The following is a 24526-nucleotide window of genomic DNA, read 5'->3' as shown; positions in this document are numbered from 1 at the left end:
ACATTGTGATTAACTGGCTTCAATGTAATTTAACGGGGCGCCCCTCCTGGCCAATCAGGGTGTCTGCAGCAGCTTCGACACCACCCCCCAGCGGCCGCACAGGCGCACTGAGCTCCTAACTGCCATTTTGTGGCAGAGGCTACTCTGCTAAAGCGGGAGAGGGATTAAAATAAACTGCGAAGAAGATTGTATTTCTTATCAGCCTGTTAAACTTTGTAGCAGACACTTGGTGCTTTCGGCCGAGTTAAAAGGGAGGCGAAACACGCTAAAACAGGTAAAGTATCACTACTTTTCTGATAAGGGGGGAGTTTGCAGGATCTTTAATCGGCCTCTAGGTGTCACGATGGGGCTCTGGGTCCGGGGAGCTCGTGGGAGAGTGTTTGTCTCCCTCTATCGTTATTGAAAACCCCGTCAAAATACGCTTAAATGACCGAAGTTATAATAAACGTATATACAGCTCACTATTTGTCGTATCTATGTGTGAAAATGGCGTCGAGGATGAGTTACAAATACTTTATAGGTTTGGTTGGAGAGTTTAGGCCAAGGCGTCCATTTTCTCCTCTCTTTGTTTCCCGTCTTTACAGCCTTGACGACATGGAAACTGGCGGGTGTAAATGCTCGCCCATAGCTAGCTTGTTTGCAATAATATAACGTTACGCTTAGCTTAAAACAAACAACGCCCCATATGTTACTACAGGACTCCAAGCAGCCTGTCTAACGTTAGCTAACTGTGTTTACTCAACATGTTACTTAGATTTTTAGAACGTTGCATAACGTTAAACATCTTTATTTGAACAAATCAATAAAGGCTTGAAAGCTGACGTTAACGTTCGTTTGGCTCAAAGGCCTGTCCCCGTCCAAGCTCCTAGCTAGTAACGTGAGCGTTACGTCTCAGCAAAGCAGAGTAACCAGAGCACACGGCCGTGTTAGTATTTTATTTGCCGGAGCTATTGGTTGCCGCATCTTGAATTACTAAAATGGCAGTTTAGCTAGCTGGCTGCCTCGGTAGCGAAGAAGCGTTAACGAACAACACACAGAAACTATTTGTAGCTAGCTCTTAAGGCCAGCGCGGCAAAGAGAATGGCGAAGCATTCACAATTCAACGATCTTCGGTGATCCAAGCGGCCATTGCTTCTCTAAGACCATATTCACGATTGATATTGTCCGAAAATCTACAGTGTCCTATGATCGAGTATTACACCTGTATTCTTGTTTTGTCACCGCGTCATGATCGGAATTTGCAGTTCTTGTATACTTCGCCCGCTTGTGTCTTAGTCTGAGCCCACCTAGAGCCTCTTAGCCACAGATATAAGATATAGCAGAGAGCTCCCTCTACGACTCGGCTTGGAGAGCTGCAAAAATACCGCTATACCGGCTACAACTGACAGACTGGGCATTTAGTGTTATAATTATGTTGTCAGATAAATGTGCCCTAAGTCAAAGGATCCATGAAGGCCAAACGTTTATACCAGAGTCTCTCCCGCGTCAGCATATTTAGCAATATAAAGAAAGGTGTCCATATAGTGACTTCTTGACATCATCTCTAGTATAAACAATATATCATTAAGTACTTTGGTTGTAAACGAAAATAGCCACCTTACTAACACACTGGTCATTCTGCTGTGGCTGAAGCAGAGCAGCAAGTTTAAATGTTTGTCACTGTTTAACAACACACTAGTTTTAAATGTTCAAATAAAATTGAGAGCAAACTGTATCAGCAGTTTTGTGAATTTCTCCAAAGATCAGAAAGTATTAAAAAACATTGGGGTGAAAAACAGCTTTTATGAACACCCAATTAGAGATTTAGAATGACCCAATACTATATTTTTGAGGTTGTTAATTGTAGTTGTGAGCCTATAACCCCAGTACCATTACATTGTGAGTTGCATATAATTGCTTTCAATGGGTTTTACGGCTGTTGAAATAAACAGCTCTTTTTCCAGTGACTCTTTGTGTAACCTAAATGTTTATGCTATTGTATGTTTTTTCACTTTTTCATACTTGAATTTCTCATGCACTTCCTTTTATAAGTTTACAAAGGGTGATATACAATTACAGGCTTCCAAATGATTGGACATCATTTTACAAGCTGAAAACCATATTGACCCTTGTTTGAGCATGTATTTGTTTGTCAGCTTGACAGATGTGCCTTGAAATGATTCTCCTTCTAAGTGCAAAAGGTGGGCTGGTTTGATATAAAGCACTGTATGAATGTAGCGTGTTTTGAAAGATTAGGAACAATCCTTTCACCAATCAGTTTAACTGGATTGACACATAGATCAAACTGAAAACACTCACTTGTATGTATATGTTGAGTCAATCAGTTTACCACTTCACTTGCTATCTCTTGGTTGTAATGATATACTTAAAACAACTGGGGCATTCTCAGCTGATGAGCTAATAGAATAAAAAGAGAGGAGAGGAGCTGTCATGAAAGCTTGTATAGTGTTTCTCACAAGTCTGAAATATACTTGCTGTAGTAGATAGCGGAGTGGGCCAACATTACCTGTCGTCATTACAGTGGTACTACATACGACAAAAATGTGACTTTTAACAATATTTGAAATTGTTTGATGTTTTTATTAATTTTACAGATCTGCCCTACCAACCCTCCCTTCCATCTAATCATATGTGAGGAATAACAAGCATTTTAAAAAACATGGTGCACAAAAATGGCACTGTTTGTCAGAGCATTTTCTCTTTCCAGAGTTTTTACCAGAGTTTTTTTTTTTAAGCACTCCAAAGTCTGTGCCACTTGAGTTGTTCCATTTATCGATATTCACAGGCATACAGCCAGGTGCTCCCCTTTCAGTCTGTTCCTCAAGTCAGTTTTGACTTGACAAGCACACAAAAAACACTGGTTTAAATTAAGTATATTTGATATTTCATTTAAAATACTGTATATATATATAGTGCAGAAAGTTGAATTTCACCTACCCTGTTCATGGTTGAAAAACAATTTCTTTGGGAGTTAAAGCTGGAGACAGTGATGACTAGCCCTGTTGCAGACAGAATGCAGAGGTTTGAGTATATTTCTGCCCATTCATCATTTTCACTGGCCAGTAGCTGCATGAAATGAGCTTCTGTCTTGTCCCTCAGAGATTAGCCAAGGCAGGGCAAAATAACATACAATGCACAGGAACATTTACAGTGCACTGGAACATTTACAGATGTCAAAACAATAAAGCTTGAACGTGGTTTGGCCAAGACAGATGAGATAGAAATCAATTCAGGTAATTTGCCAACCTTAATAGAACCTGAAACCTGCTCAGTAAAATAGAGCCAGTGCAACTGTGGGATTGGGAGCTAGTCTGGGCTCAGTCCTTGCAATGCAGCATGTACCACACTGGTACATGCTGCTGCTGCCGTGTCTCCCTCAGCGTTTTCACTAACTTTCCTGGGCTAGTAACTACTGACCAACTGGAAAACAAAACATGAAGCTTCGAACCTGATTTGTTCTGTTTGCCTGCCTTGACCCTACTGTAATTTCACCTTAAGATAACTGACTGCAATTATTAAGGCATAGCATTGTGCATTTATTTATGGTGTGACCTTTGATGCTGTGTTTCTCTCTTCCTCACACCTCTTAAATCTTTTTCAATATTCATATCTGATATGTAAATTGAATGAAAATTAACGGTCTAGCATTGGCTAAAGTTAGTCTGTCTTGCTGGCCGCCATAGCTTGAAGAGATGTTACATGTAGTCTTCTAGCTAACAATACAGCATAATTTCTAGTTCATTTAACAGAGATAGAAACTACTACCAAAGTCACAGATCAAATCAGATTAAACAATGAAAAAAGGAGCTATTATACTTTCTTGTGTTGTAACATGTCACATTTCTCTCTCTCTGTAGCATCTTTCACATAGTCGCACAGCTTTTTCACCGTGCAAAAGCTTGTGTGTTGGCAGCGCATTTATAATGGAATCCCAGAATACACTTTTTTTTTTCTTCTATTTACGGCTGCTGGTGTCTGTTGAATTTAGTCAGTACACCTCTCTCGTGGTAGCAAAATAAACAGGTACATGGGCAGCAGAGTGAGAGGGAACCCTCAGTAGTTAATTGATTGCATCACATCATTCTGTCAGATCGTAAAGAAGGGTGGGCAAATATTCTTGGATGTCCATCCAAAGTATACTCTGTGCAGGCAACAGTGATGTAGTAAGTAATAAGACAGTAGTGAATGTATCTGTGTGTGATGATGTATTTTCCCTTCTTTCTTGCAGGTTGAAGTCAGGTAGCAGGCTGAAGCATCAGGTGAGCGCAAGTGTCTTGGACAGAATATTTAACATTGTCAAAGAAGTATAGGCTGTTAAAGTCATTATTTGTGTAAGTGCAGCTGTGTAACATGTGTCTCTTACCTCCCTCAGGTTGGCAGGGACAGTCAGGTAGCAGGCAGTAGATTCAGCAAAGCTCAGGGCTTTCAGCAGCAAAACAAAAGGGAGATCACCTTTATCTCAACACTGCAGACTGCAGCCAGGTGTACAGAAATCATGAAAATCAATTTAACCTTGCTGTTCCAGGTAACACTGCATGTTTAGTGTCAAAAATCTTACAGTGGTGCGATGCTTAAATATGTCACACTGGCTGCAGACATTTCCTCAGATACAGTGTTTCACACAATTTGTGGGCCAGCTGTAAGTAGTGAATGATTTTGGAATAAGACACAGCCTAGGTCAGCTCAGGAGATTAGGTGTTGATACGGCCCTGTGTGATGAAAGAGCCTGCAGCAAGAAGGCCAGTTAGCTGTTTACAGTTGCATGGAAGATATACATATTCTTCCATGGTGAATGACATCAGTGTTATAAAGCAGAGCAATGGAGCTAATGTAACACACTGCTGGATAATATATATTTCCACAATTAAATATTTCAGTTCTTACCCAGTATGGACGGAGGGCCAACACAGGATGTAGGGGTGGTGGAGGTCCCTGCCAAAGACTATCCCTCCATCCAGGCCGTTCACAGCCGGGAATCCATGGTTGCTGACCTTCTCCAGCAAGCTGCAGAGGCTGGGGGCGTGGTAGAAGGACAAGCAGGAGTTGTCCTGGATCAAGGTTCTTGACTTATTGTATATGAGATTATTCCATGGAGGATGTTGTTAGGTATTCCCTAACAAAATTGTATTTCAGGTCATGGGGATGGAATGGTAGCAGCCACTCAGGCCCAGCAGCAGCTGATGGAGGCCGGGGTGGGAGTTGGTGTGGAAGACGGGGCAGGGGTTGAAATGATGGTTATGGACTCACTGGATCCCACTCTGTTGCAGATGAAGACTGAGGTAAACCCACGTTATGGTTCTTGTAACTGTTTTTTTAAAAAAAAAAAATGAAATCAGCTGTAACCACGAGTACGAGGGGCGCCTGCCATATGTGACTTTTCTGATGCTCTAGCTCTACTTGACTCAATTTGGTTTTGGTAATTTTCCATTACAATTGCATACCACCACAATGTGGGTGGGCTTGGCATAGCATGGCGGTGCGAAACTACCGTGACATCCTTTATATGCGACACAAACACATGCATATGCACCTGCTCATAGGACCATGGTGTTGTTTTGCAAGTAGTGTTTGCCTTGCAAAAAAATTACGAAAATGGAAAAACAAATGGTTGCTGTTGCTGGTTTTTTAAAATGGTGGGTTTGAATTCTGCTTTGGATGCGGTTGGACATCAGACTCACAACTCCTTCAGTGATGTCACTCCCTGGCCAATCAGTGGCCCGCAATCTGTTGATGTGACATTTTTGTATCGGCTCGGTGCACCTGGGACCTCAGCCAAGGAGGTACTAAAAAAGTACGTGGAACCAGCTTCTGTCCCCCAGTGGGAAACCCAAAAACCAAGTCGAGTAGAGCCGAGTAGTGCTAGTGGAAAAGCCCCAATAGTGTGTTGCTTTGCTCAACATTACACATCATGTCACACAACAGCCCATTTAAATTAAGTTTATTTGCAGGTGATAGACACTGCAGTTGGGGGATCGTCAGCAACAGTAGGTGTTGTTGGAGGTGTAGCGGGTGCTGCTCACCAAGCAACTGTAACAACAGTGGACCAGACTCAAATTATCACACTACAGGTAGGTAATCTTCTGGAGCCAAATGTTATCATAGCATTCTTCACTTATTTCATTTTATTTTCCTTTTGTAAGCTGAATTCAGAAGATATCTGTAGGTTTTCCACTCAGATGTCTTGTGTTCACTGTCAAGTCTTGAATGGATTGCTTGAACTTGTGTGTTGTAGTTTGGGTTCTCTTTGTCCGCAGGTGGTAAACATGGAAGAGCAGGCGGCATTGGGCTTGGGCGAGCTTCAGCTGGTCCAGGTGCCAGTTACTGCCACCACTGTGGAGGCCCTGCAGCAAAGCACTTTTGCAGACACCGCTTCTATGCCAAAGGATGGAGATCCGGTCATCTGTCACACACTGCCACTTCCCGAAGGCTTTCAGGTACACAGCAGATATGATTATTGCTAGGGCTTTAACTATTTTAAATTGCTGGAAAGCGCACTAGATGATCCTGTCTGGTCCCTGATTTGTACTTTGTTTTGACACAGACATACTTGCATTTACACCTGGGGATGTTTTTTGAATTGTAAATTTTGTATTCTGCATGTACACAGATGTTTGACTGGGATGTTACATATTCTCCTATTGTCAGACTCATACTGACTGAGAATCTACATGATGCGAGAATGTTTCCTGATCTTACTGTAACTAGTTCTGACTGATAAATCATATTTTCATTGTCATTGTGATTTCAAAATATACAATGAACATGCAATGAATGCAAAAGACTACCTGGAATGCAGTGAATAAGAGTAATCATCAATAAGTTTTGTTGAAGAAACTCTGTAGGAACAGCTGACCCGATCATGAGAACTGCTTGAGTTGCGCCCCCCTCCTTCGCTGCAAAGACTAGATGGTGATAGTTGCCACTCGAGGAAGCGCACTGGCAACCATGGCAAGATAGGTTGAGAGGACTGTTCACTAGTTTGTACAAGTTTATGGTACTCAGAAGCACTGGGTGACAATGATGACAAAATAAGTCTTTGTAAATTGTAAATTGTTTACAGTTCTCACACCAATTGTGCATCTCACTGTGGAGACCGACTTCAAAGACACAGGCATGAAACCTATGTCACACTTAATCATGTCTGTATTTCATCTGACCCATTTAGTTTATTGAAGCCTCTGTTTGTGAAGATGTCGGTGAAAGTGCCACAGACACGCCCACTACTGTTCTGATGAGTGAAAGTCGGAGTCAGTGTGGATTAAATGTTTGTTTTCACCTATAAAGCTCCCTACAATGTCGTGAGAATCCCATCCAGAGTTTGTTCTTACATGCAGCCACAGTAGGAGACACAACAGAGCTCACACAAGGGGTGGGCCCAAACATTGATTGAGGCTGGGGATTTGACTCCATCCCAGCTGAAATTATTGGTGGACACATGGGTGGACTGTTTCTATGCACTAAGTTTGCTTTGTGTGTGGCCAAGAAACTCCATGATTCTTTTTTGGTATGGCAGAGAGAATAAAGTAGTCAATAGTAAAAAGTAAATAACTAGAGCTCTTAGGAGCAACGTCTGGCTAATATTCAGTCCGTATTCCTCTGACAGTTGCTTTTTTACATACAGCTTGCCAGGATAATGTTGAATGTTGAAATTATTTAGTTTACACTGTTGTCATATTTCTTCCTGAAATGAAGTCGCACTTCTCTCTCTATGCCATTACTCCTTGTTTTCAAGTTTCCAAGGCAGAGCTGACAAGTTTAAGGTCAGGATGCACACACAATTGTCAGTATCCCTAGCAGTGTTCAACGATAGGGAACAATCCTAAATGGCACTGTACAGTGCGTGACAGATTTTATTTCCTTTTTTTATTTAACAATCTCTAGACAATTTTACCTAGTTAAATTAACTCAGATTACACACTTTTAGAATGGTGATTGTGTGATGACAGTTACAGCAGCTCTGTATATGTTGTTTTTGAAAGTTTTTTTTTTTTAACAATGACAAATGAAGAATAATTTAGGCCTGCAACAGCTAATCTAAGAAAGACCCTAAAGAACTAAAGACTCCCTTCTTTCTTGTTCTTTCTTTCCTCAGTCCCCCTGTTGTCAGTGTTCGTGAGCGCTATGTGGTATAACCCAGTGCACATCAGAATTAAAGAACAGCTCTGCACAAAGGACATTGAACTGTTAGCTATTAGCATGAAACCCTACTACATTCCCAGAGGGTTTTCACATTATTGTACAGTCTGTGCTCCCCCTCGTCAGTCAAGATATAAACATTGCACGTTGCTCCATCAGATGACTGATAACTGTACTTTGTTTTGTTTAGTAAGAAGTTGCAGTTTTGTATGAATTGTGGTGTCTGTGGAGATTCTCAGTCGTCCAGGTGAAGTAATCTAGAGGTTGAGTCATGGCGATTGGACTTCTAGTTTTTAGGTTGAAATGTTTCACTAGTCATCTAAGTAGCTTCATCAGTCTAAGAGAAAGCTGGTATGGAAACTCCAATTTATCTTTCACTCCACGCCCAGCCCCGATAGGCTCGTTAGGTGAGCTATGTAAATTGGGTGAGAGTTGTTAGACCGACACTGCTGAGTTGGTTTCACTTCACGCCTGGCCTCAATAGGCTCGTAAACAAAAGAAGTGAGCTCAGGTGAGCGTCGTTAGGATCTAATGGTAGACTCTTGTGACCCCTCTGATTCACCAGCTGGCTGCAGAGTGTGTCCTCCCTGGAAGGCATTTAATGTGTTGTTTAATTTCCTGGGAGCAGATGAAAGGGCTGCCTGGTAGATTGAAGACACGTTATGTCTGAGCCACTACTCGGATGAGTAGTGAAATGTTTCAACCTAAAACCCAGAAGTCCAGTTGCCATGACTCAACCTCTAGATATGAATTGCAGTGTTTAAATTCGAAAGGGAGTTTGAAGCAGAAGACATGGGGGTGGGAGTGGCTGCGAAAAAACTACAGAAAACCTTTGGGATTCAAAACAAGACAGGAGCGGAGATAACTTAAGAGAAACACACATTCCAAAAGTGTGATGATTAGAGCATACAGACATAATTTGTCACTGTTCGCACAGATTAAATGACAAATATAAATTACAACAGGTCACTGTGATCCTCACTCAATTGGTAACACGCAGTAAATTATTTATGGTAGTTCGAGAAATAAAATAATTTTAATATGAATGATAATATTGTTTGTAGAGCTATTTAAAAAGTGACTGACTAAAGAAGTATTGCATTTTATGTATAGGTAGTTAAGGTTGGCGCTAATGGTGAGGTGGAGACAGTGGAACAGGAGGAAGAAGGAGGAGAGGCTCAGGAGGAAGATGAGGAGGTGGGGAACCAACTGCTGGAAGAAGGGGAGATTGAGCCCCTTCAGCCTCCAAATGATGACCCAACCTGGGCTAAAGACCCAGACTATCAGCCTCCATCTGGTTCAGTGAGGAAGATTAAAAAGGTAAGATATTGTGTGGTGTGAATCTCTCTGTTTGGGGGATGCAATAATCTTCTGTGTAATTAAATAATCTTACTGAGTGGTTTTTAAATTGTCATCAGCTGATGATGAGGTCTGATCCCTTGCTGTTTATTCAGGGTAAAAAGAGTCGTCTGCGTTACGCAGAAGGAGATAAAGACATGGATGTTAGTGTTTATGATTTTGAAGAGGAACAGCAGGAGGGCCTTCTGTCTGAGGTCAATGCTGAGAAAGTGGTGGGCAACATGAAACCACCCAAACCCACCAAGATCAAAAAGAAAGGTTAGATACTTCTATCCCCTGGATTGAGAGCTTGATGACAATGATGTGGTTGTGAAGTTTGATTTGGTTTTTTGTATTAGGTGAGGGTCTAAACAGAAGAGCAAAGTTTGCTTATCTGCTTATCGACTAAGTGAAACTTTTTTTTTTTTTAAATTGAATTTAAGGCAATTTAAGAAAAGAATAATTCGTTTTTGAAGTTTATATTTACATGTACAAAGACTTCAGTGTTTAGTTATGCATCAGATGTTTAGTATGTCATTTCTTTGCACTGACACGGCACCTGTGGGGTTGTGATGCACTGAATGAATGAATGTTGTGTGTTAGGAGTGAAAAAGACATTTCAGTGTGAGCTGTGTAGCTACACATGCCCTCGACGGTCCAACCTGGACAGGCACATGAAGAGCCACACTGACGAGAGACCTCACAAATGTCACCTGTGTGGTAGAGCCTTCAGGACGGTCACTCTGCTAAGGAATCATCTCAATACACATACAGGTATATACCATCTTCATATTCATTTTAGACTCAAAAAAGACCAAAATAGTAGTAGTACTTTGAGGGGGGCACAGAATAATTTTTTTTTTTCATTTAAGCCATGTAAGGATTGCTTACAAACTGGATTTAATTTATGTAGGAACTCGTCCACACAAGTGCACAGACTGTGATATGGCTTTTGTGACTAGTGGAGAGCTGGTTCGTCATCGTCGCTACAAACACACACATGAGAAACCCTTCAAATGTTCCATGTGTGACTATGCCAGTGTGGAGGTAAGACAAGCTTCTGTCATTTTGTTCTTGAAATTCATAAATGTTTTACAGTTGCACACACCAACAATCCAGGGGAGTTACTACTTGCAGAGCCTATGTGATGGTAGATGCATTGTTTTCCTCTTATGTTGTTAATGTTCTCCAATTTGAATTTATGTATGTGGACGTTGTGTAGGTGAGCAAACTAAAGCGTCACATTCGTTCCCACACCGGTGAGCGTCCATTCCAGTGCAGTCTTTGCAGCTACGCTAGCAGAGACACATACAAGCTGAAGAGACACATGAGGACACACTCAGGTAAAATTACTTTTCTACATACAGGTGTAAAACAGGACAATTGTCAACTACAAGCATTTGCAAAATTATGTTTGTTATATATAGCATTAGGCTATAGCAGTGGATTCAATATTGTTTCTTTTTTTTTTTCTTTTTTGATAATGTATTCATTGTCATCCCTTTTCGACCAACACAAACTAAGTTCAGAGCTGGTTCAATTTGCAAACTATCATTTGCAAAAGTTTGCTTTTTGATTGGCTAGAGAGCCACTAAGACCCACGTAATTATGTTACTGTATACATCTGCTTCTTCTAAGTTAAAATATCAGGACAGCACTTTTATTAGAATAGCTATAAATAATGCTCTATTTCTCCAGTGTGATACCAGCAAGTGTGTGGCATACAGGCTGACTGAGCAGTGAGCACGATGTGTAGGTCTTAATGCTAACATTAGTAAGTACACTGCCACAGGACAGCGTCACAAATAGACCCCACACTCACAGACCAGCAATTTAATGTTTTTTTTTTTCTGAAAACAATTTAAAAAATATTAGTTTGAAATAAATATTAGTAAACCCACTATTTATGCTTTACCATATTTGGATAGAGCTCTTGTTGGTTGCAATAATCCTGCCCCCAGGTCCTGAGTGGTTCTTACTTCTAGACAAGCCAGTTAGTTCTTTTGGCTGTCGAAACACACAGAACTGGTTAAATTTAAGCACTAGCACCGAATCAGCCCTGGAACTGCCTCAGCAGAAAAGGGGTATGAGTTTCATGCCTCCCACTCTGTTGCTATCTTAAATTAGTAAAATTAATTAAGACTTCAATTAAATGAGAAACATGTAAGCATTAACAACAGTGATATACTTGTGTAAATGTGAAATCCTCTTTGCAGGAGAGAAACCTTACGAGTGCTATATCTGCCATGCCCGATTCACCCAGAGTGGAACCATGAAGATGCACATTCTGCAGAAACATACAGAAAATGTGGCCAAATTCCACTGTCCACACTGTGACACAGTTATTGCACGCAAGAGCGATTTGGGTAACACAAACACAAATACACACTCACCGTTTACTTTTCCATGTTCCCCTGACTTGTTTTTACTTGTTATATACGTGTATTTCCAGGAGTCCATCTTCGTAAGCAGCACTCATTTATTGAAACTGGGAAGAAGTGTCGTTACTGTGATGCCGTTTTTCACGAACGTTATGCACTGATCCAGCACCAAAAGTCGCATAAAAATGAGAAGAGGTTCAAATGCGACATGTGTGACTACTGCTGCCGCCAGGTTTGTTCACAAATACCTTTTCGTAACAATAAGTATAGTTACCAATATATATGTTACAGTGACCCAAAACATCAGTATAATCACAGTGTTATTAAAATGTGATTTTAAATGTACAGTATGCCCTGTAACTTCAGATGAGGACAAGGGACCAGTATCATTACTGAGTTTGTATATTATATAATACTTTATTTAGGGCTGCAACAACTAATTGATAAAATCAGTAAGACTTGGTGGTCTGCCTCTTGCTCACACAATGACACTGCCTGGAGTTTTTTGCAAAAAAAAAAAGAAGAAGAAGAAGAAAAAAGTCTAAAGTCTTCTTTCATGCAGTGCGTGTCAGAAAATATGTTACTTCATTTGGGTTAATGTGTCACTCACTTTTGCTTTCAATGTGAAATTATAGTAAAGTTCTTTTTTTATATAATGAGATTTAAGATCTGTTTAAATGTCTCAATAGTTTGAGTTCTTTTTCATGTTTTTACATTACGTGTACTTATTTGAAGTTAATATGTTGACAAAATGTTAAAGACCTCCCTATATTCTTTAGTAAAAATCCAATTAATCACAAACAAAATCAATAGAATGATTAATAAAATAGTAATTTGTTGCAGCCCTGATCATAGGTGGTGTTGGTAGTGTAAATTATTATTCTCTCTCACACAGTTTTGTGTTACAGTTTTACATTAATACAAATTAGTTTTAAGAAAACAGGTAGGTATTGTTATGAGCCCAACAACTAATTTGACAATGAAAATGTTTTGTTTGGGTGATTAAAGTCTGTAATGTCTGATTATGTACAATTAGTGCATAGACAGAACATTCATTGGGCCTTGAAAAAATCTTAATTTGAATGGATGTATACAGGATATAAATGTTGTATCCCGTGTTCTGGTTCAAAGGAACGACACATGGTGATGCATCGTCGAACCCACACTGGAGAAAAACCATACGCCTGCAGCCAGTGTGAGAAGACCTTCAGACAGAAGCAACTGCTAGACATGCACTTTAAACGCTACCATGATCCCAACTTTGTCCCCACTGCCTTCGTATGCCCTAAGTGTAGCAAGACATTTACTCGCAGGGTATGGACACTTCAATTTCTAGATTTGATTCAAATGAATTTTTATGGGTTCCAGCTGGGGATTAAACTATGTTGGAATATACAAGTCAACAGACCATGTGCCCTTGTACAGAACACCATGGCACGCCATGCTGAGAACTGCAGCGGTGAGGTGGAGGATGCTGAGAATGGAGCCCCAACCCCAAAGAAAGGAAGGAGAGGAAGAAAAAGGAAGATGAGAAGCAGGAGAGATGAAGATGATAGTGGTGAGAATTTTATGTTGTATGCATTGGCACACTTTTTTCAGCTCTGATTACAGTGCAAGAAAAGTTACTGCATAGATTGGTCAAAAAATGTCATTGATCCTAACCAAAGTCACCAATATCAAGAAACACAATATGTCTAAGCCAATAACATAGTCTTTCATGGTCTTTCATGTCTTTAACACCCACTACATAAGGAGTGACCAGGTTTTTCCTCTGTGGATCTCGAGTTTTGCTTTGTCACTTGTGTTCCTGTCTGTATGGGCTCCCTAAGATACACAACGAAGCAAGTGGAAAAACTGGAAAACCCCTCCCTTAACCCTTTAACAGGGGTGGGGGTAGGGCTGCTCAATTATGAAAACAATGATAATCGCGATTATTTTGGTCATTATTGAAATCACGATTGTTTTACATGATTACTCATTGACTTTAGAAATATGTTGAATTTACTGAACAAAACAATGAATTCTCCGTAAAACAAATAATATAAAATATATTCAAATGTATAAATAGCAGTTGCTAAAATTTTCTCAGGCGAAAGGTCCGAACCAAAACAAGAACAGGATTTGAAAACAGCAAGCACCAAAACTACAAAACAAATGAATCAAAATAACATACATTGTTCCATGTGTAAATAATACTGCATCCATCTTGCTAAGTTTTATCACATAAGCTTAACAGTTTCTAAAAAACACAACAGAATGTGCCAAGAAATGGGTACGCCTTCCTATGGAAGGTCCCTGACTAGATTGCCCCATCATATGGCCCCAAAGAGTTGTTATTGGGCCATGCTGTCATATATCTTACAATATTTACACAGGAGGGAGAACTGGGCAGAGAAATTAGCTGAATTAACGAATAAAACATGACAGTCTAACTGTAGGTTGTTTGCAGTGTGGAAAAGAAATCTTGAGATTAATTTATGTTCTGTGTAGGAGTCTGAGGTCTAAACATAGTTTAGGAGGACGCTCTAGTAATTATCGAGACCAACTGAGATTAGTGTGAGAGAACCAGCACAGCCACAGGTTACTTGCTTGTCCTCGTTTTACTGAGGCTCGGTCCGTTCGTCTGTGGGCTGGTCCGACTGCAGTCTGCCAGCGGGAGTAGGAGAGAGTAGATGTTCCCCGGAGTCTTGGGCTTCGGGCCTGGGTCCATTCACTGTCTTTCTCTCTCTCTCCTTCTGGCCACTGCAGGGTCGTCTCATGGATTTGGTTGATGTGAGATGGTCAGCTGGAGGACAGCTATACACAGGGAGAATGTCTTTGTTTCTCCTCTGCTGGGCAGTAAAACAATCTCTACTTCATGGTTCTCCTGTAGCTCTCTTTCTGAGAGTCTTTCTCCTCAGAGCAAGAGGATCTTGAGAGTCTGATATCTCTTAACTTTCTCTGAATCTGTCTGGAACTTTGTCCATTTCTGTTCTCTTCGGGGTTCCCCAGAGTTCACTTTCAGGTGTTCATTCTCAAATCTGCTTCAAGTCTCAGTTCTGTTGTTCGTTTTTCTCCTCTCTGTTCTTTTTCTCAGTTTTGGTATGTCTGTCTCTGTAATGTGTTTTTGTGTCTTGCTGCGCTGGGCAGGGGGATCCATCCTTCATTGTGCATAATACGATGTGATTGTTCCAGGAAGTGCTCCATATTTGGTTCCGTCTCCTGACTGTGATGGGCAGTCTCACTAATCTCTGTGAATCAAGAGATTACCCTATTTTTTAAGTCAAGTCTGTTTTAAGACCGTTTTTCTAAGATGGGAACATAATTTCTTTTTCCACTCAGCACAGTTTAAACACATGCCAAACTTGATAATTAATCAGTCAGTCAGAATAGTTCAGTAAAAACTTAAATGAAAATCAGTAAAACTTCATAGTTATATAGAGATTAACTACAAGCGGGAAGAACATAAACAGCAGCAGAGCTTTTATATCACACCATAGTCTGACAATGATGTTCTGTAGGTGTGGTTACACATGGATATCACACAATTATGGCGGCATACTAACTGGCCTAAAGGAAACATGTAAAGACTGAACAAAAGATGGACCACTGGGGCGCTCTACATGTCAAGGCTATTTGGACTGAGATAGTTACCAATTTCAACAAAGCAGTTCCTGTCTTCAAGATAGGACTTGAACCATTTAAGGGCAATACATAGGCAGTGCTTGAGAACAATACCAGAGATGCCTCTAGCAGTCGTGGCCTAATGGATAGGGAGTCAGACTTGTAACCTGAAAGTTCCTGTCCTCTCAGGACCAGCAGGAATTGGTGGAGTGGGTGAATAGCCAGTGCTCTCTTCAGTACCGTGACTGTGGTGAGACCCTTGAGCAAGGCACCAATCCCCCAACTGCTCCCCGGGCGCCACCGGGTGTGTGTGTGGACTTTGGGTGGGTTAAATGCAGAGCACAAATTCCGAGTATGGGTCACCATACTTGGCCACAAAGTCACTTTTACTTTTCACTTTGTAAGTGGATCACATGATCACATGTGTCAAAGTGGACCAGCACTCATATCCAACAATACTAAGACAGAGACTCTGCAAGACTCAGACGAATGTCATTTGTCACCTTGATGAGTGCAGTCTCAGTGTTGTGATTGGGGCCTAAAACCTGACTGAAACTCATCAAAGCAGTTGATTAGCAGGAGAAAGTCAGTAAGTTGTTGGTAAACAACTTTACCTAAAAATGGTAGTTTTGATATGAGCCAATAGTTGTTCAGTACTGTGGCATCAAGATTACTCTTCTTTAGGGAGAGGCTTGATGACAGCGATTTTCAAGGCTCTTCGGAAATGTTCCAGAGTCATTAACTAAATGAGTGAGTTGTAACAAACTACTTAGTACTGATTTTAGAAATCTATTGGGTAAAACATCAAGGCAGCAGGTGGATGAACTCAGACTGAAGATGATCCCTTCAACTGTTTTGTCATTGACAGGTGTAAAGTAGGTCAGTTTTAACAAGTGTATCCTGGATGGCGAAGTGGTTATCTGTCTTGTGCAGTTTATTGCATGTTTAATACTCTGGACCTTATAAAACATAATGTGATCACATTGTATTTAGGGTTTGTTAATCTATTCACTGTAGCAAACAGGACCTCTGAGTTGTTACTGCTGTTGTTGATGATTTCAGAAAAATACATTTCTCTTTTTACACACAAAGCTTCATTGAACACACACATTTGTTTATAAATATCATAATGAACTTGGAGCTTTGATTTACACCACTTTGGTTCGGCCTTCCTGCACTTCTTTTTCTGTGCCCTGACTGAGTCATCATTTCTCCACGGTTTCTCCACTTTTGCCTGTTCCTGATCACTTTATCCTTGATAGGAGCAATCACATCCATATTTAGAACACTCCAAGTATATGAATTAATATCTTCAACATGAGAAAATGCGATATTTTCAAACCTAATCATCTCTATAAACAGTGTCCTGGTGTTATCATTATGTCTTTTTTGAACAACTGTAGGTCCCGTGAAATCGTAGCACACTGATTTCCTGAAGACATATCGTGAAGTTTTGGCACAATAAATTACTTGTGTTTTCTTTCCCAGACATGTTAAAAAATAAGCGATCTGTGGCTGTAGTCACTCAATAGGCCAGATTAGTTGTTAAAATCTCAAGTCCGGTTAAAAGAGAGTAAAAACAAATTAAAAAATGTTAAACAAGTTAAAAAATTTATTGTAAAATCAGTGGGTAAAAAAGGAATAAAAGCAAAGTAAAGCTGACAAGCAGGAGCAAGCAGAAAAGCATCTGCACTCTTCAGAAGCAGGAAGTCTAACCATATTCAAAATTAAAGTACAGATTTCAATACAAGGTCACATAAGTGCTCTGCAGCATGACGCACTTTCAAAATAAAAGCTTTTGTATTACATTGTTTCAAAGTGAAACCATAATATATGTTCTAATGGTTTTGGCTTCTTCCACATTGTTTTAAGGACCAATGGAGGCCACTTCTACTTTCAGCTGTCTTGTCTTTTACCATTGGAACATAGTCAGACAATAAAAGCCTAATATTATTTAGGAGGTTCCTTTCACATCTCAATATTATGATGATTCACAATGAAAGATCATAATGTCGTTCAAAGTCACACGTGTCCTGTAGCTCACTTCACTTTCAAAATATCACTTTCATGACATTCTTTTAAAATAAAAGCAAATAATATGAGCATTTCATTGACTTTTGGCCATAAATTGATGTTTAATGACATCAGAAGCCTAATGTTGCCATTGATTATTTTACTGTTTGTATGTTTACTGGGTGTGTTAAATACAGACTTGAAAGATCATGACGGTTTGTGTTTTAACAGCTTAGAAATATTGTATTTGTTATTTGTGACTTTCATGAATGTCTGATCACATTTCATGACAACTTTATACAGACAACCAGAGAATTGTAAAGAGCGATTGTTTTTTCTTGCAACTGTATTCGTTGTGTTGCTGTCATTCAGAGGAGGATCATGCTGAACCACATGAAGAGGATGATGATGATGATGAGGGTGAGGATGAATCACCACTACTACATGAAGAGGAGGAGCCAGAAAGCATGGAACTGGAACAGGCCCCTGCCTCCATTCCTGTACCAGCCCCTGATGAGCCACCGGTTAAGAGGAAGCGAGGTCGACCACCAAAGAACACTCCCAAGCCTTCAACATCCAGCAGGTCAGCCAGAGTGGCTCCCAAGACAACTGGTTCTGGTGAGTACACTGTTGAGATGGAGCGGTGACATGTAATAGGTAATGTAATGTAAAAGTGTAGACAGTAATCACACAATCACAATCTTTTTGCTGTAACATTAATCCATTTGTGCATTCAATAGCGGTGAACACTATAATATTATTGGCATCTGTGGGTTTGGATAATGTGTAGGTTGTTTTAAAGTTCCCAACCACTTTTATGTATTCTGAAAACAAAAAAAGAGCAAATTTGCCTTTTTCCACAGTTAAGCAATTTTTACATTGTCATTTTGATAGCGGTGGATCCTTCTTCTAGTTTTTCTGTTATGTGGTCAGACAATCATCCAGTACAATCTTTACGGTTCAATCCATACTGACTCCAAGACATGGAGATGAGACCCATATCACCCTTAACCTCTGCGGGTTTTTTTTTTTTTTTTAAGCTTCATGTCTATATTTTTCCCCTGGCGCATTTAATGAATTTCTAAAGACAGCTATAGCTTAATGGAGGACAGACCTATGTACAGTGGTGTGATTTCTTCTTTTTTTGCATGTTTGTCACACTTTGCTTCAGATCATCAAACAAATTTAAATAGGGCCACAGGACTATGTAGTTTTGGATTTTGTTTTCCCTTAATAATAAAAACCTTCATTTAAAAACTGCATGATGTGTTTACTTGTGTTATCTTTGACTAATATTTAAATTTGTTTGATGATCTGAAACGTTAAAGTGTGACAAACATGCAACAAACTAAGAAATCAGGAAGAGGGCCAACACTTTTTCACACCACTGTATTTTAACTGCTACTCTCTCCTGCTGACACACACACACACACACACACTGCTGTTCTCATAACTCTGAATGCAGGTTTGATATGGATTAAATGTTTCTGTTTTTACATATAAACTCCAGACAATGTAATGAGAATCATATCCAGTGTTGTTTTAACAACTCTAAGACTGTCCGAATGAAAACGTGGTCTCACATCAGGAGATAATCCGGATGATTTCAGTCTTGGAGACACAGCATACTTTTAATAAGCCAAAGAAAGTGGGTACAGTCAGGTCCATGTTTCTCAGACCATTGCCTTTTTACATACAGCTCACCAGGGTAATGTCTAGCAATGTTCAGGTGCATGTTGGAAAGCATATCAGCATTAGAATGTCTTTGGTGCTTTGTAGCTACTGCGATCATTCAGGTGGAGGACGAGAGCACTGGAGCAGTGGAGAACATCATAGTGAAGAAGGAGGAAGGCGACATTGCTGCAGCAACGCCTCTGGAACAGGGGGTGGCCCTGACTGTGGAGGGGGTGGGGCTAGATGGGGAAGGGGTGGAGACTGTTGAGCTGGCTGTGAATGAGGAAACATCAGCTGTCGCTGCCAACGGAGATCTGACACCAGAAATGATTCTCAGTATGATGGACCGGTGAACACAACACGCAGCCACACATGTAGCCGGACTATGTCTAAAATTGGCAGAAACACATTAATATTTCCACATCTTTGGCTTTTATCCTATGTTCCATATGTGTATGCTTTTAATGGTAGACATTTCCCTCCTGCAAAATGGTGACAGCAAAAACAGCCATGCACAAAGAAGGGAGACTGCATGTAAATACTTAAAACGTTAACTCCCCATCTATGTGTATCACTCTACATATTGATGTTTGTGGGTCACACACACATAAAATACCAGATCCCACTACGCATATGTATGTCATTCCTATACATCATACAGATATTGTCTAAGGTAATGACAATCTGCTCTCTGCTCTTAAATGTTTATTTCAGTTTGAATGTCTTCTGAATGAATCATTTTGTATTTTGCTATTTGTTTCTACCCAAAGCCACATCCTGTCAGTCCCTACCCACATAATTTGCAGTTAATGTTCAGTCAGACTTACTCCTCTCTAAATTGCTCTACCAACAGAAGATGTTATGAAAGATGTGATCTAGCTTCACTTTTAACTTTGTTTTTCTGCTGTCCTATTTGCCATACCTTTCTACTATCCCGAGTTTGCAAATTCCAAGCCTTTATGTATATATAGATATAAATGTAGGTTTTGCTAATGGTGTAGTATATGGTACTTCAGCTTGCCTTTGATATACCAGTGCTTTATTTATACAATATTTTTCCCCCCCAAGTATGATTTTTTGCTCCTTGGCCTGTCTGAACACATGGTCCATGTTGTGGTTTTGTTAGTTGGCTGTTTGAGGAGGATGTTAACAAAAGAATTTATCTTTACACATGAGCATATATGCAGAGGCAGTCATGTTCAGTTCAACTGAAGTCAGCTACAGCTGACTGACAACTGTTTTTGAGCTATGTAGTTCATTTGTTTGACATTCACACTACCAGCACCCAGACTTGTTTTAACAGAAACTTAGTTTATGTATATTAAACACATGGGTTAGCTGCTAAATTGGATTCCTAAATTTTGGACTCTTTTCTATGTGTCCTACCCATCATGGATACAAGATACTTGTTTTAATAGTTACATGTTCTGCCTCCTGTCTGAAAAAGGTACTCGGCCATTGCATAAACTGAATGGTCCCCAATGATTGGAGAAAATACAGATAATCCCATTCATTAAAATATTTGTGCCATAATTTTTGAACATTCCAAAAGCTTTCATAAAACATGGAATTATGTCTGTTTATTTGAATAATATCCCTTCAAGTAACTATCAGTAACAAATCAAAATACTGGTTTGTAAGGTAATGTCAGCTGGTCATTCTCCCTTTGAATGTGTTCATGTACCAGCTTTTATTGTGTTTGGAAGGCATCAAAGACTAGATTGTGAATCAGTGTGTCACTCAGACAACCCCCTGTAATAACCAGTAATAACCAATTGTGGCAGTTGGTTTGCATGTAAATCCACAAATTAAAAACTCAGCTTTTTGATTTCTTGTGAATGTTTTTAATGTGTTTATATAGCTGATTTGGAGATGTGGTTAAGAGGGGCATGAAGGTTTTGATTTACATGGTAAATATGTTAGTACCATACTTGGTACTCCATCTTCTGGGCTCGTGAAACTGATTTGCAAAATGATCTCTATCATGGTGGTTATTTTCTGTTTGAGCACCTCCAAACCAACCAACCAAACTCGACTGAACAAATCTGAACCTCTTATATATTTTGTATTGTCTTTTTTTTTTTTTTTTTTTTTTTTTTTTTGTATCTACATTCAGACTGTTTTCATTTCTGGCCATTTTCTAGCTGGGCTTCTCTGCAGCTTGTTTGGTTCAGTTTCTCAGTATGTCAGAAGTTTTGGCTCATTCTGCTCTGCTTGTTCGAAAGGTTTGACGATAGTTTCATCAGTAAAGGAACTGTTTGACACACATCTAGAATGTTAACAGCAAAACAGCTGTCCTTTTGAGAGGTTGTATTACAGTTGAGAGATTGGCAGTTCTCAGAATCTTTGTGTTTTATTTAGGTAACCAAAAGGCCTGTTCCACAGCATCTTCAGCCCTGGGGTAAGGCCCTGTTAGCCATTTGGTATCTTTAATGCAGATCTGTTGTGTAAAGCAAAGTTATAGAAGATTCTTTATGGTTCAAATCATAAAGTTTGTTTTTCATTCTTAAAATGTTCATCCTTAGACTAGGGCTAAGATCTGAAGTAGCTTGACAAGACCTGTTATTGTTGGATGAAGTAATCTCCACTGTAACGTAACATTGATAGAACGCCCAGCGGTCAGAAGAAATTAATCACAGAAAGCTTAATCAGTGTTCTTACATCAAATTGACATTGTAACTTCAAGATACTGTAATAATCATTAGTTCTGTGACTATATTGCTGTGGTCTGAGATCACATTCTACGAAACATAAAAGTAAGTGTTGTCAAACTACCATGTTAATGTTCTGCAGGCAGCTGGACTGAGGGCGCCTGTTGATGATTCTTACGGCTACAGCATTGCTTTTTGTACGTTGTTTGTTCGTATTGGGACATGAGGAAGCTTTTGTCATGTCATTTTTGAAACTCTGACACTGTACAGCTGATGAAAAATAAAATAATTCTAATGGGTCATGGCTGCTGTATGATTCTGTTGATTTTATGACTGATGTATATATGGGTGATATTTAGTACCCCCTGGTGGTTAAAGGCTACTTCAGAAGCCTTGCACCAGCTTTGCATGCATCACGATAGTGTGTGTCCCACAGTATTGTTTTCTGCAGTTAAACAGCACCTGTTAGTCTTTAAGATTAGACCACTTTGATGCTATTTTGCATTTATGCATGCCATTGCTTTTTTCCTTTCTTTCCATGAAATTCCCATTAGGTATTTTTAATTGTGATGCTTTTTTAAAAAGTTTAAAGCTAAACCTTGTGAAACGGCAGATTTCCTGACCCTGCTGTGTTTTTCAGTGTGGGAGGTTAGGTGAGGTTCCTGTCTGCTCAGTCTGCTCTGTGTTTACTACAATAGTGACTCACAACATAATGGAACAGGATGTGTGTGTTGAAGATGATGAGCAAAAATTGTATGCACATTAAGCAAGAAATTGTGACAGGTGTGCATGCGTGAGTGGAAAAGAAAGTAGGTTATAGGCGGATGTGCAACTATAAGAAGGAAATGTGTATATATGTTCTGCCACACCATTTGGTATATCACTGCATGTCATGTAATAACGTCTTCCTCTGGGCTTCTAATCTTCAGCCAGTACTGGTTTTAGCTTCTTTAATTACTTGTTAAACTCCATGTTTCCTTCCATTATTTCTTTCTTGTGTATTGACAAGGTGCTCCACCTGACTGGTTTTCAGTCATAGTTTCCATATAGTTTGATGATGGGAAACTGGATCACAGCTTGACTCTGTGCATCTTTAATACCAACGTTTTATCATAGTCTTCTATATGGACTCCATCTCTCAGAACGTGCAAGGTAAGATTATTCAACTTAAACATCAGTTTTATTTTAATTTTGAAAACATGAGAATAATGTAGAAACACCTTGTCTTCTATTGTTTGTTGCTAATATTTCAGTGACCCTATTTATATATGTGAGATTGGACTAAATTTGAGAAGAATGTTCTGAAGTTCTTGTTTAAATATTTGTAAAAACGCTTGTATGTTTGTACTTTCGACAGTTTTAATGACAAAAATTAGGGCTGTCAATCGATTAAAATATTTAATCGCATGATTGTCGTGTTAACTTGTGATTAACTGCAACTTAATCATTATCTGTTCTAAATGTACCTTAACTTAATACTTTTCAAGTTTTTAATATTCTATAATCAACATGACCATGGACAAACATGGGTGCATTATGCAAATATGTTTATTATTAGTGAAACCACCCTAAACATACTGCATAAAGAACATAGACATGTTTGTCTATTAAACACATGGAAAAAAAGAACAGAAAAAACACAAGTTCCCATATTTCTCTTTCTTTGCACTGAGCCAGTTGCTCAAACAGACAAGCCTGTTTACATTTTCAGATGACAGGGCAGCTCACGTTTTCTGAACAACATGCCCTGACAGTGAAAACAATCTTTCAGAAGGTTTTGATGTGGCAAGTGTTGCTAAGTATCTGCAGACACCATTTTGTAAATGAATTTACTGTTCAGACCCTTTTTCTTTCTCCGTTTCTGTTTGCTGCTGCACGCTTTACTGTCTATGGCTGCATTTTCCATTTCTCCTACCGTGGGCTAGGCCACGGGTCAAACAGGAAATATGTGCTGCGTTAATCACACGTTAATAAAATTAGTGCCGTTAAAATGAGTTTGCGTTAGGGCTTTATTAACGCCTTCATTTTGACAGTCCTAACAAAAACATAAGGGATTTTGAGGAGTAACCATTTGTAGGCTTAAATATGTGAAAAAAAATGTCTTGCATCCTGTGTAGTATCAGAGATACACCATGCATTAATGCACCAAATTCTGACTTCACAGGCATCAGTTGGCTTGTCTGCAAAGTAACGCGAATCTTACATTTGCTGTTTGCAAAGGTCAAACTTGAGTAAGTCAGTTACACAAGAGTCATTTTGTGTCTACAGTGGAGGCAGCCACTCTGCCTTCAGGTAACATCTGTGTTTCCACTGTAACAGTCAATGGCAAAAACTGACAATAAGAAGGAAACCTGATTCATGGTTTGTTAGCAATGTTATGAGCTGCTGACTCCAGTCAGTGTAAGCAACACATTTTTTCTTTGGTTTATTTGTTTTTTTCAGCCATGACTACAATTTCTTGTTACATGTCTAGACGAATTAACAATGAGAGCAGAATATTTCCTTAAGTCTGCCAAAATCCTGAGGTTTCAACTGCACGGAGTTGTAGTGAACAGCAAGAAGCTTTATAATAAAATACAACCAAGGGACAAGAGTCCCATTGTTTTTTGTCAAATAAGGCCTCACAAATTTCATGAAACTATACTAACCCTGAAGTTTACTCTTTAATTACCCAATAAGGCATTGCATCTGGTATGCAACAAGATTAATCACATGAGCTAAGCAGAGGAA

General features: G+C 39.5%; 2 protein-coding genes across 3 annotated transcripts in view; both read left to right on the top strand.

Moving 5' to 3' along the window:
- Positions 1–100: 100 nt before the first annotated feature.
- ctcf (CCCTC-binding factor (zinc finger protein)) lies at positions 101–22096 on the top strand. Of its 2 annotated transcripts, XM_026310748.2 has the most exons (18): positions 101–274; positions 4229–4259; positions 4373–4525; positions 4878–5058; positions 5134–5279; positions 5949–6068; positions 6255–6434; positions 9250–9456; positions 9591–9753; positions 10078–10248; positions 10388–10521; positions 10697–10817; positions 11691–11840; positions 11927–12087; positions 12987–13169; positions 13281–13413; positions 17844–18089; positions 19251–22096. In XM_026310748.2, exons 3-18 carry the CDS (start codon positions 4496–4498, stop codon positions 19496–19498), a joined length of 2574 nt encoding a protein of 857 aa, XP_026166533.1. In that variant the 5' UTR covers positions 101–274; positions 4229–4259; positions 4373–4495; the 3' UTR covers positions 19499–22096. The 2 variants fall into 2 exon arrangements, with proteins under 2 accessions (XP_026166533.1, XP_026166534.1); XM_026310749.2 differs by lacking the exon at positions 4373–4525.
- A 606-nt stretch (positions 22097–22702) lies between these two features.
- The window catches only part of carmil2 (capping protein regulator and myosin 1 linker 2), a 71497-nt gene continuing 69673 nt past the window's right edge, over positions 22703–24526 (top strand). Inside the window, exon 1 of the mRNA XM_026310760.2 lies at positions 22703–22948. Coding sequence (XP_026166545.1) covers positions 22921–22948 — 28 coding nt within the window. The 5' untranslated portion in view covers positions 22703–22920. The remainder of the gene's footprint in view (positions 22949–24526) is intronic.

This window comes from Mastacembelus armatus, chromosome 6 (assembly GCF_900324485.2).
Source record: "Mastacembelus armatus chromosome 6, fMasArm1.2, whole genome shotgun sequence".
NCBI classification, from domain to species: domain Eukaryota; kingdom Metazoa; phylum Chordata; class Actinopteri; order Synbranchiformes; family Mastacembelidae; genus Mastacembelus; species Mastacembelus armatus.
The sequence above is the reverse complement of the archived record's forward strand: the minus strand, read 5'-3'. Positions and strand labels throughout refer to the sequence as shown.